This window comes from Vigna umbellata, chromosome 1 (assembly GCF_029865625.1).
Source record: "Vigna umbellata cultivar VRB3 chromosome 1, Vumbellata_1.0, whole genome shotgun sequence".
Taxonomy (NCBI): Eukaryota; Viridiplantae; Streptophyta; class Magnoliopsida; order Fabales; family Fabaceae; genus Vigna; species Vigna umbellata.
The window spans coordinates 51,244,856-51,262,531 of record NC_142165.1 but is presented as its reverse complement, the minus strand read 5'-3'; the positions used below and the strand labels follow the sequence as shown (position 1 = coordinate 51,262,531).

At 31.7% G+C, this 17,676-nt stretch overlaps 2 protein-coding genes across 5 annotated transcripts in view; one reads left to right on the top strand and one right to left on the bottom strand.

Moving 5' to 3' along the window:
• The first annotated feature begins 701 nt into the window (after positions 1 to 701).
• On the top strand, positions 702 to 3,964 carry LOC124822340 (NAC domain-containing protein 73-like). 2 transcript variants are annotated; one of them, XM_088103681.1, is made up of 4 exons: positions 702 to 884; positions 1,010 to 1,245; positions 1,417 to 1,606; positions 3,143 to 3,964. In XM_088103681.1, exons 2-4 carry the CDS (start codon positions 1,084 to 1,086, stop codon positions 3,739 to 3,741), a joined length of 951 nt encoding a protein of 316 aa, XP_087959807.1. In that variant the 5' UTR covers positions 702 to 884; positions 1,010 to 1,083; the 3' UTR covers positions 3,742 to 3,964. The 2 variants fall into 2 exon arrangements, with proteins under 2 accessions (XP_087959807.1, XP_087959808.1); XM_088103682.1 differs by having other exon boundaries at positions 702 to 920.
• A 12,545-nt stretch (positions 3,965 to 16,509) lies between these two features.
• Positions 16,510 to 17,676, bottom strand: part of LOC124842130 (vacuolar protein sorting-associated protein, putative (DUF1162)) — a 58,003-nt gene continuing 56,836 nt past the window's right edge. For all 3 annotated transcript variants that reach the window (XM_088103677.1, XM_088103679.1, XM_088103680.1), the window contains one exon: positions 16,510 to 17,635. In XM_088103677.1, the coding sequence (XP_087959803.1) occupies positions 16,932 to 17,635 (704 nt within the window). In that variant the 3' untranslated portion in view covers positions 16,510 to 16,931. The remainder of the gene's footprint in view (positions 17,636 to 17,676) is intronic.

Genomic DNA, 17,676 nt, shown 5'->3' with positions numbered 1-17,676 from the left:
TGCTTAGCTGATTCTGATATTCATTAACCCATATCAGATCAACAGAATCACGTAGAAAAAAACATGAAGGTTCATACTAAGTGAGAAGTTTGAATAATACTAATTATAATACTCTATGCGCTCGAATGTGAATGAGAAAACAGAGAAAGAGAAAGTTCGTTATACTTGAGAAAGTCTACGTGGAGAAAGGGGATAAAAGGGTATATACACTATATATACAGCAGTTTTGTTGGTTGTTGCAAAGATGTATACATTAATCATAAACGTATATATTGTTCGTGTTACATTCTTTGTCGGTTCGTATGTAGATGTCTGATATGTCTGTGAATTTTATAAAGCTTTAAGGACACTCTAATTTGACACTGCAGCTGAACTCCTAATAACACGCACACATGTTCTTGCTAAAAAGGTGAAACGTCCTACGAAGAATCAGGTTGCCCCATCTCCACTCTTACCCACCACCGTTTTCTACCTTTTTATTTTTCTTTCTCCTATTTAGTTTTCTCATTGTTCACACAATTATAGTTAATTTTCTTTCCTTAGCCAGTGTAATTAATCTTTCATGTATAACAATAGTAACTTTTTAACTCACTAAGACAAGAGTTAAAGCTCATAATTTAGTCCCTGATCCAAACGTATATACGGGCACAAGCAAACTTGGCGTCCAAGCATCCTTTTCTATATGTAGAACCCACTTTTGAGTCCCACCTTTCTTTTATCGGTTATACCCTTTGCTCCCCCTCTCTCTCTCTCTCTCAAGAAGTTGGTACAGTGCAAACAGTTTGGAAAACCAAACCTAGCTCAATTATACATAGAGAATACATGTAGGAGAAGCAAAAGTGGGATACCAATAGAATTGATTTTCTCCCTACCAAAAACAAGAGGTGAATCGGGAAAAACTTGTCTCGAAAGAGACAAGGGTATATGAGCTTTATCTTTTCCTTTTTGTGTTGCTCATTCTCTGCTATTCTTTTTGTGTTTACTTTTTCTTTCTTGGTTATATTATTAGGGAGGTGATTTGTAAGGAGGTGTGAAGGAAATCAAGGATCTGTTTTTGGATATATGGGCATATAGGAGAAAGAGATGACATGGTGCAATGACTCAGATGAGGAGAGGGGAATTGAACTGGTTGCGCCCACTGTTACTCCTGCAACTAACAACACTCTTGTTACTGACACAAAACAAACCGAAAATCGCACCATAACTTGCCCCTCATGTGGCCATAACATTGAATTCCAAGATCAGGTACTGAAGAAGAGGTTTTGATCTTATCATTCACCATCATATGTGCTGTGTTTTTTATTTTATAAAACCTTGCCTGTTTTGTTTTTGGTGAAGAAAACTTGCCTTTGTTTATGCTACAAACTTTAATTTATTGTTATTATTAATGTCTTTGGGCTGCATATGAATCAATAGACAGGAATCAATGACTTGCCGGGGTTACCATCTGGTGTGAAATTTGATCCGAATGACCAAGAGATATTAGAGCATTTGGAAGCAAAGGTACTTTCTGATGTTCCCAAGCTCCATCCCCTCATTGATGAGTTCATACCAACGCTTGAAGGGGAGAACGGGATCTGTTACACACACCCAGAAAAGCTTCCAGGTGTTTGATATTTTTATTTTGCTTTCTACTTTTTTTGTTTATTTTGCCGTGTGTTTGATGCTTCTAGTTATAAGCTTTCATTTAGTTTTTTCCTCTATCATATCTATAGTAATTTCCCTAATTTTTCTCGTCTCATCATCTCTATCTTCTCTTCACCATAATCTACCATAAAATAGGGTAAAAGTTTACAATTTTTCGGATGGTTTGTGACAAAAGTTGTGGTTACGGTTAGGATGGAATTCATTTGTGATTCCTCGTAACCAATAAATACGGTTAAAGTAACTCCAAAAGCCTTGATATACGCGGTTGCCTACGGTTTCAAACCACGGTGTAGAGGTTTGATGCATATTTAGTGTTGTTTTATCATTCATGAAATAAGGTTCTAGTGATGAAAATAAGTTTGCTAGAAAAAAAAAGAAGCTTAGGTTGATGGAGAAAGCATGCCAATTCGTTTATACTCCACTAATTATGCAGAAATCTGCTTATTATTGTTGAAATTCTATGCTTGTCATGGAAGATATTCTAAAAGTAATATATATAGGAGGCTATTTTCGTGAAAATTAGGGGCGAAAATGAACAGATACCCTTGAATAAGATACTTTACCAGTCGACTAAAAAACTATTTCTGCCTTTGCTTTTCTTGAATTTATAACGTAGCAATACAAAATTTCACTCTTTAGGAGTATATATGTGTCAGTCTTTTTTCTTCGAAGAAATCGAGAACAAATGGGAGGAGTAAACCAAATCTGTAAACCAACTTCTTCAAGTATGTCACAAGGAAAAATAATTTATTTGTGTTGTCAATGACCACCAAACTCAATGGTGGCATCTCATCTTACATTACCCAAGTGGCATAAGTGAATGTATATATTCTTTTCTTAAATTCAATACTTCTAGAAAAAAAAATGCTAGCAATTGATACGCTCATTGATGTTTCTTTCCAACATATTCTTTATTTATTGGGTGAGTTTCTATTAGGCTTACCAGATAAATAAATAGATAATAAGACCTATTTGGAACTGATTAAATGTAACTAACACCCTTTAATTTCTTATTGTTAATTTTTAATGCTATAGTGTACTTTTTTAATTTGGGGATAAGGGACAAGAAAGGGAAACAATTTATTTTGATTAATGACTTGATGATGTTAATAAAGACAAGAAGTAAAAGAAAAAAGAAAAACCAAGTCGTGGAGAAGTAACTTAGCTTTTCATATCTTCACCAAAAAGCCATATTATATGTCCTCAATCTAAAGATTGCAATCCCCATGCATTATATATGCTCATGCACGTGGAAGAACGATTTTGGGATTGGTAACACCACCTTTTCTTACACTCACAACGAGTCTATTACGTACGCTCTCCATTATGTTGTCCTTAATTACCTTATCTTTCCCTATTGATATATCCTCAAATTAAATTGTAAGGTTGTTTTGCGTTCCTGGTTTGAATCTGTTATGTTTGTCGTTATGCATAAATCTCATATACGTGCAAATACAAGATAAATGAAACATATACATTCCATGAAGAGTTGCAGGTGTAAGCAAAGATGGACAGATCCGGCATTTCTTTCATAGGCCGTCGAAAGCATACACAACCGGAACAAGGAAGAGAAGAAAGGTTCACACTGATGAAGAGGGAAGCGAGACAAGGTGGCACAAAACAGGAAAAACCAGACCAGTTTTTGTCGGTGGTTCTGTGAAGGGTTTCAAGAAAATACTGGTCCTGTACACCAACTACGGGAGGCAAAAGAAGCCGGAGAAGACGAACTGGGTGATGCATCAGTACCATCTTGGCAGCAATGAAGAAGAGAAAGATGGAGAATTAGTGGTTTCAAAGGTGTTCTACCAAACACAGCCTCGACAATGTGGTACTTCGATCATAAAGCAGGATCTGTACGATGAAGAAAGATTGACTAACCAGAGTGTTGTCGATGATGATAATATAGTACCTAGAAGTGCAACTCTAATGGACTACTACAACAACCCTTCTTTCATAAATTATGAGCATGTGGGTGGTCGCAATAATAGGGAAACTTCACCTCAACTTATTCCAAATTTGGTTATGCAAGGTGATAGCTCTTCTTTCATTCGCTTAGCAATGGATGCCACCAAAGCCAGGCTGAACACAAAATAGCTTTCTCAGAAACTTTCTTGCTAGATAATATAATTGATATGTTGATGCTTTTTTTATTATATATAATGTATTTATTCTATACATATTTCGAGAAGGATAAACCATTTGACCCTGGTTTGACTCTTGTTTTACTATAAGTTTAATGTACAGGTAATTAAACTTGTAAAACCGTTCAATTGTATTTTTCTATGTCAAACTATTACTGTTTTATAATGCTTTTAAACCTTTTTCTCCTTCTCTATTTCCAATAACTACTTAGGTTGATGGATATCAGGTTAATAATCTAAGTTCATTTTTTATAATCTAAGTTGAAATATGAGTCTAAATCTTAGATTAAATACAAATAAGAAGCTGAAAACTTATTAATCACTTGTCTTATAAAGTTTTTATAAACAATGGAACCAATATCTTATGTAATTGAGATTTATGTAATTGAGATTAGATCTCATTTGATATTGTGTCCTTATATAAATCTTTTATAAACTCAAGTCTCTTATCTCAAATAACTACTATTATCATTTGATAATTATAATTTCAAAGTTTTTTTGTCGGACTATGTATTCGGATATCTTTTCGGATTAAACAACTTAGAAGTGAAATATTGAAATATGCTTTTTGGTATCGACAATAAGTTACGCATTAAATAATTCATAAGATTAAGTTAAACATACAATTTTGTATGGCGTACTGTGAAATCCATCAATTTGGATTATTTATTCTACACTAAGGGTGTTCCTTCCACCACCACCAAACCCTCCCTACACTTTTCGACAACTTTTTTAATTACAAAAGTACTTTTTTGTCATCGCCTTTACCATCACCGTCAACGTCGCCACCATTCATAGAAATCTCTTCTCCTCCACCTACCGTATCTCTGCCGAAAAAATCTCCTTCGTCGACACCGGAGAATTTTCCTCCTCCACCAACGTCGGTTCATTCTACTTCTACTTCTCCTTCTATTTCTCCACCACCTATACCCCTTCTACTTCTCCACCACCTACCACTTCTACTTCTTCATCACCTTTTTAAAAATCTTTAAGGAAAAGAACCCAAAAACATACTTGTTGTTATCATGTCTAATGATTTTGGTGTGATAAAGTGCATATATGCATTACTTTGTAGAGGAGCTTGGTTTTGGTGTGATAAAAACGGAAGTAAAAAAATATTACAGATGTAAGTATCAGCGAATGTCAACATTCGTTTATTGGAAGACAAAACAGGAATGAGGAAATGCTGGAAGCAGTCCCTTGTGGTCCGTGGTGGTGTAGGGAACAACTGCCACTATATATAATCCGTTCATCGAGTGTTAATATGGATTATGAAAATGTAACATTATAAATTGTACAATCAATAGTTTTAGTGTATATTTCTTTTCTATTTGGATTACTTAATATAAATATTTATTTTAATTTTTTAGCTTAGTTAATAATTTAGTTATTATATTTAAGTTTATGATTTACTTTTATTAATGGAGTTTTTTAATTTCTTTTATTAAATTTGACTTCAATATTGTTTGAAAGTTTTCATATTAAAATCTAATTTATTTTGTTTTGAAATTTATTTAGATTTTTTCTTTATTTTTTTATTAGAGTATATATTCCATCATTTTTCTTTTCAAAATATATTTCAAGATCGTATAATCTAAATATATTTTTGGATTTAAAAATATCTTTCAAAATATACACTTCAGAGTACTTTTTCTAAACACATGCTAGATTACACAATTTGAAAATTATTTTTAGATTCAAAAATTGTAAGACCTATATAGAGTATTAGATGTAGTAGAGTGTTTTAAATAATGATATTTCATTATTTTTATTTCAAAAAATATCAACACTATAAATAGAACTTTCTAATAAGGAGTTTCATTATCTAAGAAGCTTTATTTCTCTAAAACTTTATTCTTTAAAATTTTCTATGCCTTCTCTCTAGAAATTTTAACTCCATACTCATATATCGGATGATCAGAGACCGCCTGAGGGTTCTTTTAGGCGAGATCTTCATTTATAGCCAATTGATTTCAGCTATAGAGTAAGTTGGTTTCTACCCTTCTTCTTTAAATTTTGGTGTCTTTGCATGTAGGGGTTTTCTTCACATTTTTGGGTTTGAGTCTTCTTTAAGACTCTCTCTTGATCAGTGGTATTGAGGGTATACTCTGATCAAATTGTCATAAATTTTAGGAGCAAATAGAGATCTTGGAGCCATAGGTGGAATTTTAGAGTTCTTAGAATCGTCGGAGCATCAATCAAGTAAGGAAGCTAGTTTATTTGGTTTGGATTTAGTATGCATGTAATATTTGATGTTTGTATAATGATGTGATGATTAATTTGTGAAGTTTAGTTAAATCATGAAATTTGGTAAGTTGGGTGCTTAAAAAGGGTGGTGTGTAGTTGGTTTGTCGATGTAAAAAGTTGTTTATTGATGAATTTAATAGTGTAGATTTAGTGATTTTAAGCTGATATATTTTTACTAAACTTGGGTTTGGAATAAATTAGAAGAAGGGTGAGTTTGGGCATAAAAATGGGAGTTTTGACGGGTTAAATTTTAAGATCATGGCTTTGGGGAAAGCCTGGAGTTTTGGGAACTGTCTTGGTGCAATTTAGGGCTTAGTTGGTCTCTTATTGTACCAAAAATCTAGTAGATCTTCTAGTAAGGAGTCATCTGGTGTGGAGTCATCTGGTAAGGAGTCGTTTAGTGAGGAGTCGTTTGATAAGGCGTTGATAATGTTGTCGTTGACATGCTCAAATTGTTACCAATGAGGAGCATTGGTATCTTGAAAGCTACTGTAAAGTTTTGATGATGATAAAAGCTGAAGAATTGAAGACTCTAAATGCATCTTTGTTAAACGCATTTTGTAGAAACAAATGTATAGGATAAAATGTAATGATGTAAAAACTCTTAGAAGTTTTCGTATGTAGTGAGTCATTGCACAAATAATCGATTATCAAGAGGTATAATCGATTATCACGAGCCAGTTTAGAAGAGAGTTGCTTGCGCAAATAATCGATTATTACACAGAATAATCGATTATCACTGTTTCATTTAATTTTGTCCAAGTCTCTGGAATAATCGATTATTACTCAGGATAATCGATTATCACCATTTTGAAAACCCCATAACGGACACAAATAATCGATTATCACTTATGATAATCGATTATCACTTATGATAATCGATTATCACTTATGATAATCGATTATCACTTATGATAATCGATTATCACTTATGATAATCGATTATCACTTATGATAATCGATTATCAGTGGTAGTTGGGAGATGTCTTTTCAGTTTTTGACCCTGCACGAAACTAGGCTTATAAATAGAAGTCTTCACAACTCTTTGAAGTAACTTTTCAATTGAGAGTATTAGAGCTTTGTGCCTAAGGGAAGCTCTCTGTGAGTGAAAAGGATCTATGCCATTTTGAGAATACAGTTTGTCTGAGGAAGTTCTCAAAGTGATAGAGTGCTCTTGTCTGGTCTTGTGAATAGGAGAAGCTCGCGTTTTGTGTGTCAAAGGTCGGAGCGGTTCTCTTCAAGTTGGCTGAGCAGGTTCTTCCGTTCGTTTGTCGAAGGAAGGTGTTTTCTATTCTTTGCTTATTTTGGTTATCTGATTGTAATCTGTAAACCATATTTTAGTGAAAAAAGGTTAATCACTATTCATAGTGATTAACGACTCGACGTATAATCTTTTGATTCGAACCAGGATAAAAATTCTGTGTTGATTTTCTTGATCCCTAAACTCTTAGCACATCATCAACTGTTCGATAAAAGTTCGTTAAGAAAATTAATTTTTGAAACCAACTATTTTAACTTGTGTTGTGATCGTTACACGCTTTCCGCTATCTATATTTTATTCCGCTGCGCGACTCTATAACGGTACCGATTGTTCCTACACAAATTAATACTACTAAATTATAACAACCTCGGTATTGCTAAGATAATAGCCAACAAAACAGAAAGGGTAAATTTAACACTAAGTCATCTCCTAACGAACATGAAATTGATTATTAACAAATTAATTTTTATCAAAACTATATACAAAAGTGTTAGTAAAATAATAAAGAAGATAAAGATAAAGAAAAGATTAAAGAACGAAGTAAAAAAAGATAGAACAAAATAACAAAAGATAGAAAGAAAAAAATTTCACTACTGCAAAAACAGCGTATAACGTCACACGTTCAATGTCCAACAACGAAATAACCAACGTTAAAAATGACCGGTGACATTTTTGTAAATAAATGAAATTGTAGAACGTCGAAGCCCCATTCAATTCGACGTTCTATGATGGTAATTATTTAAACCAGTGTGTCATTCTCTTTCTTCTTTCTTTTAAACCACCAATAGTACGTCGAATCCTGTAGGGGTTCGACGTAATATTTGTCCGTCAGAAGCCAAAGAGTCACCCTTTTTAATTATTTTTTTTATTTTAAACAACAACTAATACGTCGAGTTCTGTAACGGCTTCGACGATTATTTGTTAACCAGAAGCCAAAAAGTAACCGCTTTTTAATTCTTTTTTTCTTTTTTCTTTTAAACCACATATAAGACGTCGAATTTTGTAGGAGCTTCGACATATTATTTGTCAGCCAAAAGTTTCCCTTTTTTAATTTGAGTGGGAGATTGAAAATTCATTCACTTTATCTTAGCGCGTGAGACCCTCTTCTTTTTTCAAACTTTTCTCGAACGAAGTTTGACGACCATCATATGTAATCTTTCTTTCATTTGATACAAATGCATGTTAATTAATTACTTTATGTATAATTTTTGTTTGTTTTGACCGATTATTTTCGTGTTCTTGTCCTTCATAAGCGCATTCTACTTTCTCTCTCACTTTGTTGGTGTTCTCACTCTTAACCAAAGTACATTCTTAATTAAAAACATTAATCATAGTAAATTTAACCAATGTACATTCACAATTAAATATTATTATGTCTAATCATGTATATTCTCTTACCTCTATATCAAGTAAAAAGCTAATTAACCAAAGTACATTCTTGATTAATTCTTGTTAAAGTTTTAACCACTAATCAAACTACATTCTCAATTATTGCAAAATTTCATTCAATCACATGAAAGTTTCTAACTTTAATCAAAGTAAATTCTCAATTAAAAATAAAAACTCTTGGACTCATACATTGATATGTTATGTAGATTTAACACCATGTGAACTTGATATAATGTAAAAATCATTACTTTTACTTTATTAAGAAGTAAAAGACATAGATAAAAATAAATCACAACAAGAATAAACAAATTTATTCATCTAAACTCAGAATCCAAGTAAGAAATTACAGCAGAATCAACTAGCACGACATGAAATGTAAAAATAATATGAAAAGATAAGAAGAGGGGGTGGAAAACATGAGAGAAGAGAGGGTGGACGAAATTTGAACCCCCAAAGGGTTCCTCGGCTCCGTTAATGTGTTTGTCTAAGTCTCTTTATATAGAAATTGGATTGAGCTTTGTTTCAACTTTTTTGTTGTTGTAATCCTCTTTATGATAATGTAATCTCCTCCAATTATGTTCTAAATAATCCAATATCTTCAAAATATATTTGATTATTGTGGAGATATAAAATTATTTGAGAAGATATATGCTAGATTAAAAAAAATTGGTAAATATTATCTTTTGATATTTATTGATATAGTTAAATAAGGTAATTTACAATATCAAATTAAATATCTTAATATATTTTTCTCAAATTATTTTAATCATAAACATTTATCAATTATCAAAGCCCTTTTAGTAGAAAAAAATAAAGAAAACCATAAGATCCAATTTTTGTTGCATCTTTCCTCTTATTGGTTTAACCAAATTTCTTCACTTTTTCATACTATACTTGGATTGACTCCTTGTGGTCTTGATTATTTGTCATTCTTGGATTTATTTTTAAGGTATCATGAAAATTGAATCAATTATTTTCACACCTTAATGAGCTTAACTTAGCTGCAGCTACACTAACATACATCAAAATATCCAAAGAACATTTATGCAACTAAAAAGCTATTTTTAACATGTTTTTGTATCTCATGCTAAATAAACCCAATTATAACAAATCCTAATTAAAATATTTTATTAAAGTACAAAAACCAATTAAGAATCCAATATTAAAGGTTAAATGAAGGCATAAATATGCACTCATCAGGAGTCGTCTAATAAGGAGTTGTAGGGTGATATGAGTTGTCTAGTAAATGACTATGTGGTTTAGGATCTCAACTTCAGGGTTATGGATATCAGTTTTGGACATTCTTTAGGTCATTTTGGAGGTTTTGGTCCCTTCCGAAGCTATTGGTGAGGGTTTCCAAGCTGTTTTCCTTATCTAATGTGTGTATCAAGCTACTATGAAGAAAATTGTGTTATTGTGTGATTATTATTTCCACACTATTATAAATGATTTTTTTATATACTTGAAATACTTTGAGTATGTGATGATAATGATAATTTTATAGGGTGATTAATTGAGATGTGTATATGTATATTTATGGTTAGTGAACATGTTTATGTGTATGATTATGGTTAATGAATATGATGACGATGATGAGTATGTTTGTGATCACTTGATGGATTTTTTTTATCCTTTGATGGAGATTTAGTAGTTTCATGTGTTTGTATGTGATGTTTATATGATGTTATCTCTCTGAATGAAAATTTGTGGAAAAGAGTTCCAAGGAAGAACTTCTTATTGATGGTTACCAAGTATTGTGTGTATGAATGTATGGAGCTAAGTAGTGGAGTTTATCCTGACACTCTAATAATCATCCATTCTTAAGTAGAAAGGGGGTGATGTATGTGGTGAAAGTAGTAGGAGGTCCTCATGTAGGGGCTTTACCTTAGTCAAAGACGGTGTCTAGGGGCTTTACCTTGGCCAAAGACATTACTAAAGGACTAACCTTGTATAGTAGCTTGGGGTGGGCCAGTAGTATCACCACTATAAGTGCATAAACTACCATAGTTCAACATTCATACTATATTCGGATGAATCAAGTCTAGGTTTTTTAAATGAATAGGATGTGTGATTAATTGGATTGGAATTATGTTTTGTGTTGATGTAATAATTGTTCTAGAATAATTCTGTTTACACTAATTTACCCTGCTTGTTTTATTTGTGCTTGTATTGTATGGTTTGTTTGTACATCGTCTATGATCATTTGATGGAGCAAGCATTGGACAGAGGAATAACATATGTTTAGTTATTCTAGACTAGTTGTTTGTAAATAGTTTTGATCTTAGTATTTTGTATATAAAGTTTGTTTTTATGGTTATGTTAGATGACTGTAAATTAACTTTATATTCTTGTCTGTTAATTGATCTACTTTATTAACTATGTGATGATCCCTCTATAATTTTAATACTATATTTCTAGGATGACATAGAAATACATTCTGAAATGTTATTATATAAAATACATATTGAATTGTGTAATTTAAAAAATATTTTGGTATCTAAACATAAACATGTGTTTTGGATTATCAAATGTATTTTTTTTTTTAAAATACATATTCTAGAACATAGTTTTGATCTAGAAATATTTTTCAAATTTGAAAATAATTTCCAAAATCTGAAAATATTTGTTGGATAAATATTTCAGATTATATAATCTGAATTAAATTTTAAAAACATCATATGCAAGGGTAACTTTTACCTGTTTATTATAATTTTAATAAAAGGTAATTTAGAGTTGAAGGGGTTAATCCTTTAAGAGGGTCAAATTTGTTTTAACATCCATTCAAGCATCACTAAAATGTATCAAAAGATCTCAATGAGTCTTTTTGGTGGTATAGTATGAAGAGGGATGCGATGCAGTTTGTGGCAGCCTGTTTAACCTTCCAGAAAGCTAACGTTGAGAATCAGAGACCTAGTGGGTTATTATAGCAGGTGGAGATAGTCAAGTGGAAATGTGATAACATTTTTATGAGCTTTGTTACCCATTTGCCATGATCAGTTAGAGATCACGATGTTATCTAGGTCATAGTGGACCAATTGACGAAGAGTGGCCATTGAAGTACCTGAAAAACACTAAAAGGGAGAGGGGTGAATAGTATTAAGGGAAAACTTTTCGCAACCCTTTCGATATAACACGTTATCGAGATCTGAAATTTTCTTTTAAAAGCTTAGACGTTCGACTTGATAAATATGAATAAACGATGGTAGTCTTTGACGTGCTATATAAACTATATTCTATAGTGTTTTGTAAGAACTTCTTTTATGAAAAATGGTCGTTTAGCTTGGAAGATTCTTGTGTTTGGAAGTAAAGCGCAATTGAAGGTTTCTGTAACAGGATCGTTGAGATAAGAGAAGAGATAATTGTACAAGTGTTTTTATGCTAATTCGCTCCAATTGAGCTACGTCTAGTCTCCTTCGCAGAGGGTTCCATTATAATCTTCACACGATTACAAATGAGTATTCATACCACTCCTTGTCTCTGAGTATTAGCATGACTCCCAGCACTCAGCAACCCTAGTCGGATTTCCTTTGAGTATTCACACCACTCCTGGTACTCAACAACCCTAGTTGAGATTTCCTTTGAGTACTCCTGTGAATATGTCCTTTGTCTCTAACATCCACTTTTGATATTTGATTTGTAGCTTTGTGGATGCGTGTAGAATAACTTATCTGCAAAGAGTAGAGTAAGTTATTCATGTAGCATATATGTTTTTTCTTATCACTTTTGTTGTTTTTGAACGTTGAACATTTAATTTCATTTCATACTCTCTCAGAACAAAAAAGTGTTTTTTGATTTTCTATCGTTAGGTAACATTTTACAATTAAGCTATTTTCTAAAGATACCAAGCGTTGTAAAGAGACTTCATCGTTGGACAAAGTATTGTTTAAGCTCGTGGTATCGTTTAGTCAAGTAAACGCTTCTTTGGATTTTGTCTCTTCTTAGACAGATAGCGTTTAACTTGTTTAAGCTTTCTTTTTATATTTTAATATTTAATGTCTTTTAATGTGTTTTTTTCAGAGACATCGTCTTAACTGTTTTGTTTTCGAGAGTTATGTTGAATACCTCTTTCAGGTATGATAAAATCCAGCATTTAACATTAACTCTCTTAGACGCTTTAGGCACAATAGCGTTTAGCCATGCGTCTAGGTGTTTTAACCTAGATGCTTTTCTATTACCTAAGATCCTAAGTGTTTTCCTAAGCTTTTCTATATTGTGGATTGTAGTTCTAAGTTTTTGTGTAGGTTTTCTTTGTTTGGGGATTCAGGTTCTAGGTCTTGTGTTTTCACCCTAAGTTGTCTTCAGATTATTATCCCGTTTTAATGTTATTTGATTAAACTTTAAAACATGACACCATTTTGGCGCATAGACGATTTTGTGTTAACAATCTCCCCCTTTTTTTTATGTTTAACAAATACACATTTAAATGATATAATCTTTCTTACTTTAGCATTTAGTTTTAATTTTTGTGTGTTTTACGTCTTTTATTGTTTTTATCTTTTGCATGTGGTTAGTGAATGCAGTTGAAAAATAATATGGCGTATATAAAAATTATAACACACTAAACAACAAATAACATGTAAGCGTAAGAAACGATAAACAACAATTAACAAAAATTAAAAGAATAAACAACTAGCAACAAGATAAACAACAATCAACAAAAATTAAAGAATAAACAACAACCAACAAGATTTTATTAACACAAAACAGATTACATGACAAGATTTTATTAACACAAAACAAATTAAATGATATAAATATGGACTCCTAAGATGAACTCTAAGAATCAGGAGAAACTCCCCCTGATTCTATATTATCCTAACTTCTGGTGTACTCCCCTTGAATACATGCTCCTAGATGTTGACGTGTCTACTCTTTCTCTATTCTCCCCTTTATTTGATAAACATTAAAAGGGATGGAGAGAAAGGATTAGGGAGAGCAGAAGGAGGTAACAGAGGCAAGGATGAAGTACCTAAAAAACACTAAAAGAGGGGATGAATAGTGTTAATGGAAAACTTTTCGCAACCCTCTTGATATAGAACGTTGTCGAGCTCTTGAAATTTTCCTTTAAATGCTTAAACACTTGACTTGATAAATATGTATGAACGATAGTAATTTTTGATGTGCTATTCAGAATATATATTGTAGCATTTTGTAAGAATTTCCTTTGTGAAAAAAATGATCGTTTAGCTTGGAAGATTCTTGTGTTACGAAATAAAGTGCAACTGCATGTCTTTGTAAGAGAATCGTTTAAACTAGATAAGAGATAATTGCACAAGTGATTTTATACTAGTTCGCTTAAACTAAGCTGCGTCCAATCTCCTCTAGGGTTCCACTATAATCTTCACAGATTACAAATGAGTATTAGCATCACTCTTGGTACTCAGCAACCCTAGCCGAGATTTCCTTTGAGTATTCTCACTACTTTTGGTACTCAACAACCCTAGCCGAGCTTTCCTTTGAGTATTAACATCATTCTTGATACTGAGCAACCCTAGCCAATATTTCCTTGAATATTTGAACACTCTTGATACTTAGCAACCTTTCTAAGATTCTTCAACTCAAACGTGTTTGCTACAAAAAGGAAACAATCCCTCGGAAACACTCCTAATTTCAAATTAACGTGATTTTAATTTTATTTTAAAATTACTATATTGAATTTTTTTTTATATTTTAACCTTCTGAAATATTTCAATTCAATTAAATTATCTAAGAGTGATTTCATATATTTAAAACGTATTGTAACAAGAACAAAATATTTGATTAGTATGCAAAATGTGTAAAACTATTTGAGGAAATACTGACAAATACAATTTTATTTTGATGGAGATTGAACTTTAATTACAAATAAATATTTGAAGATTAAATATTACGATTTAATTAAATTTTTTTCAATTATAATTGTACAATTTTTAACTTTTATTATTTATATATTTTATTATTTATTATTATTATTTTATTTGTAAGGGATTGATAACCACATATTAATTTATTTATTTTTTTGATTTTATTAATAATGTGTTTATAACATTATTTTTATTTATTTATAGTTATTATTTATCAAGTGAATAACAAAATGAAAATAGAAAAATATACATAATTCTTTTATATACAAATGCTTAACTAGGAGAAAATATACCAAGATTTCACATAAAATATTATTGGAGATATGAAAAATTTACGTACACATATTTAAATTTAAATAGACTGAAGATAAAAGATTAGAGATATTATATATATTATTAAAATTAAGGTTTAAACTCTCGGATGATCTCATATTTGTATGAAAATTTCAAGTGAGTCCTCGTATTTGTAATTGTCTTAATTGGTTCTAATATTTGTAAAATTGAGTCAATTTTACCCTATTCGTTAAGTTGTCGGCGTTAACTTGAGCTGACATGGTGCAAGCTGATGTAAAAGTGTTTTATTAGGTGGATTTTTTTTAATTAAGAACTTTTGACGTGTGAAAATTTATTCCTGAATTTGTTCCTAATCGATCCTCACAGAGCTCATCCAGATTTGGTCAATCCCCCACGAACCTCGTCGTCGGTCGCCAGCTACCGATCGCGGAGCTTTGCCGACGCCTCCATTCGAAACCTATACATAGATTCGAAACACCAATCACGAGGAAACCCTAGAATCGCGCAGCCCCAATTTGGAAAAATCAGATTCGAAACCCACTCTACCCGAATACAACTATAAGTATAAGAAATAGCTGCTAATTGGGTTTGCATGTGTGTTCAAATTTTGACCAGAAAATTTTTCACTCACTCCTCACACCAAGAGCAGGAACAATGTTAACTACATAATGTTAACTACTTTCGATTCTTTTTCATTTTCGTGCTTGTCAATTGAATTTGATGCATTTTACTTTTATTAATGGGTAGGATAAAATTGACTCAATTTTACAAATATTATGATCCAATTGAGACAGTAACAAATATGAGAATCCAACTGAGATTCTCATACGACATTTAAACTTAAAATTAAAATGGGTTAAAGATAAATGATTAGAGATATAGTTTGAGTATGGTTTGAGTTATAATAGAATTAATAAATTTTGAAATCACGAGTCTAACTTCAACTTTTTGCACTTCACTCCTTGCGTGAATACCTTGTGCATGTGTGATATTGGAACCAAAAATTTATCTGTACCTATACATGTGTAATAGTTTTAATTTTTTTTCATTAATAATTTCACTTTGCTAATTTGTAATTTTGTTTTGCTAATTTGTAATTTTTTGTAATTTTATTTCAAATTATATTGTTATAATATGTGTAAGGAGTTCAATTTTTTTTATAACTTCTATTGTTTTAATTTTTATTCTTATTGATTCATATTGATATGATGTAACGTTTTTTTTTCAATGTTATGTTTGTGTTTAGGATAATTTATGAATATATTTGATGTGAATTTTATTTCAACGTTTATATTGTTGACAAAAATATTCAAAGTTCACATTCTTCTTTAAATAAAGTATTATATTTTATTTTGAATAATTTCTTTTTCTTTGAGATTTCAATTTTATTGCATTGCATCATTCTCCATCAATCAAGTTCTAAAAATGGATGTACATATACAAATGATTCTGAAAATACTATGTATTATATATTATGTTATATGTTATAAACAATAAAAATAATATATTTATAATACTATTAATAACATTGTTTATATATATAATTATTGTTTATTTTGTAAGGTTTACTGGATAAATATTAGTAATATAACAAACACAATTACTATGAATATATATTTATCTTAACTTTAAAATGTTGCGTCAATAACTACCAACATGTGATCACAATCGTCACAACAACGGTCAATAGTAGCTAAGCACAAATCTTCTTACACAAGAAAAATCAAAACAATAATATTTACGCAATCGTTGGTAATATTAACATCGCCGAAAAAAATGGCAAGGACAAAATATACACAATTATTTTCTATACAAATGCATAACTCGGACAAAACATACTAAGTTGTCTGCTCAATGCTTTGATTTTCTACATTAAAATTTACCTCTCTTCACATCCATGTAGGTAGGTAAGGTACTCTGAACCTAATACCGTAAAGAGCCGCAAAGAAATGTATACATCTTTGAAATGCAATATGTAAGTGCTGATCTTATTTCCTCCCCAAAGCCAGAAAGCTTGGTGATTCCAATTTATAGAGGCATGCTAATCTAGATTTGCATTGTAGTGGTAGAAACTATATTTCCATAATACAAACATAACTAAACTTAAACCTATTTCATTCTAGCACGATGCAGAATACGCCCACAGTCCCATGCTTTACCTTTCTCTTTTTCGATAGCAGACAATAAAATCTGTAACAAATTGGCTGCATCTTCCTTAGTTGCCAGTTCCAAGTTTGTCTGAGGAAATGGAAGATGAGTGGCATATTGGTTCCAACGTACGGATCTTGTTCTGCCACCACTACCTCCCTTGGGAGAATGCTGATTTTGCCTCAATAAGGACTCTGGTCTGCTACCAACTATGTGTACAACCTCTTCAGTACTGTCCACATGTATTATATTCTCCAATCCAATCTCCCATTCAATTATCCACTCCAAATCAACAGGGACGCCACAAAATTCAGGCTTGCCTAAGTTTATCAAACTTGCACTGAAAACAATCAGTACAAATCTTTCTGTTAAGACAACAAATTTACCAGCTTCTTTAAGGCCTTTGCAATGCACTAACTTCTCATCTTTAAACTTCAAACCATCATCAGCTTCCACAAGGACGGATGTTCCAACTGCTTCTTCCCACGAATAAGGTTTTAGTGGATATTCATGGCACAGTGGCCTTCGAAGACGAACCCTATAATGTTGAGGTCTTAATTGACTGGGTTTACTACGGTTTCTAATACTGAGAGCAGTTTTTCCCGTTACTTCAAGTATACTAGCTGCAGGTTTAGCCACAAGTCCTGTAATCCCTAATGCAACTCCTTCAATAGAAAAAGAAGAAAAAGAAAACACGGTCAGTAGC

What these genes read in the sequence shown, in the direction of transcription:
- LOC124822340 (XM_088103681.1), top strand. Translation starts at nt 1,084, where the DNA reads ATGACATGGTGCAATGACTCAGATGAGGAGAGGGGAATTGAACTGGTT. An exon ending in ACATTGAATTCCAAGATCAG is followed by an intron (nt 1,246 to 1,416) that starts GTACTGAAGAAG and finishes ATGAATCAATAG; the next exon opens with ACAGGAATCAATGACTTGCC. An exon ending in ACACCCAGAAAAGCTTCCAG is followed by an intron (nt 1,607 to 3,142) that starts GTGTTTGATATT and finishes GAAGAGTTGCAG; the next exon opens with GTGTAAGCAAAGATGGACAG.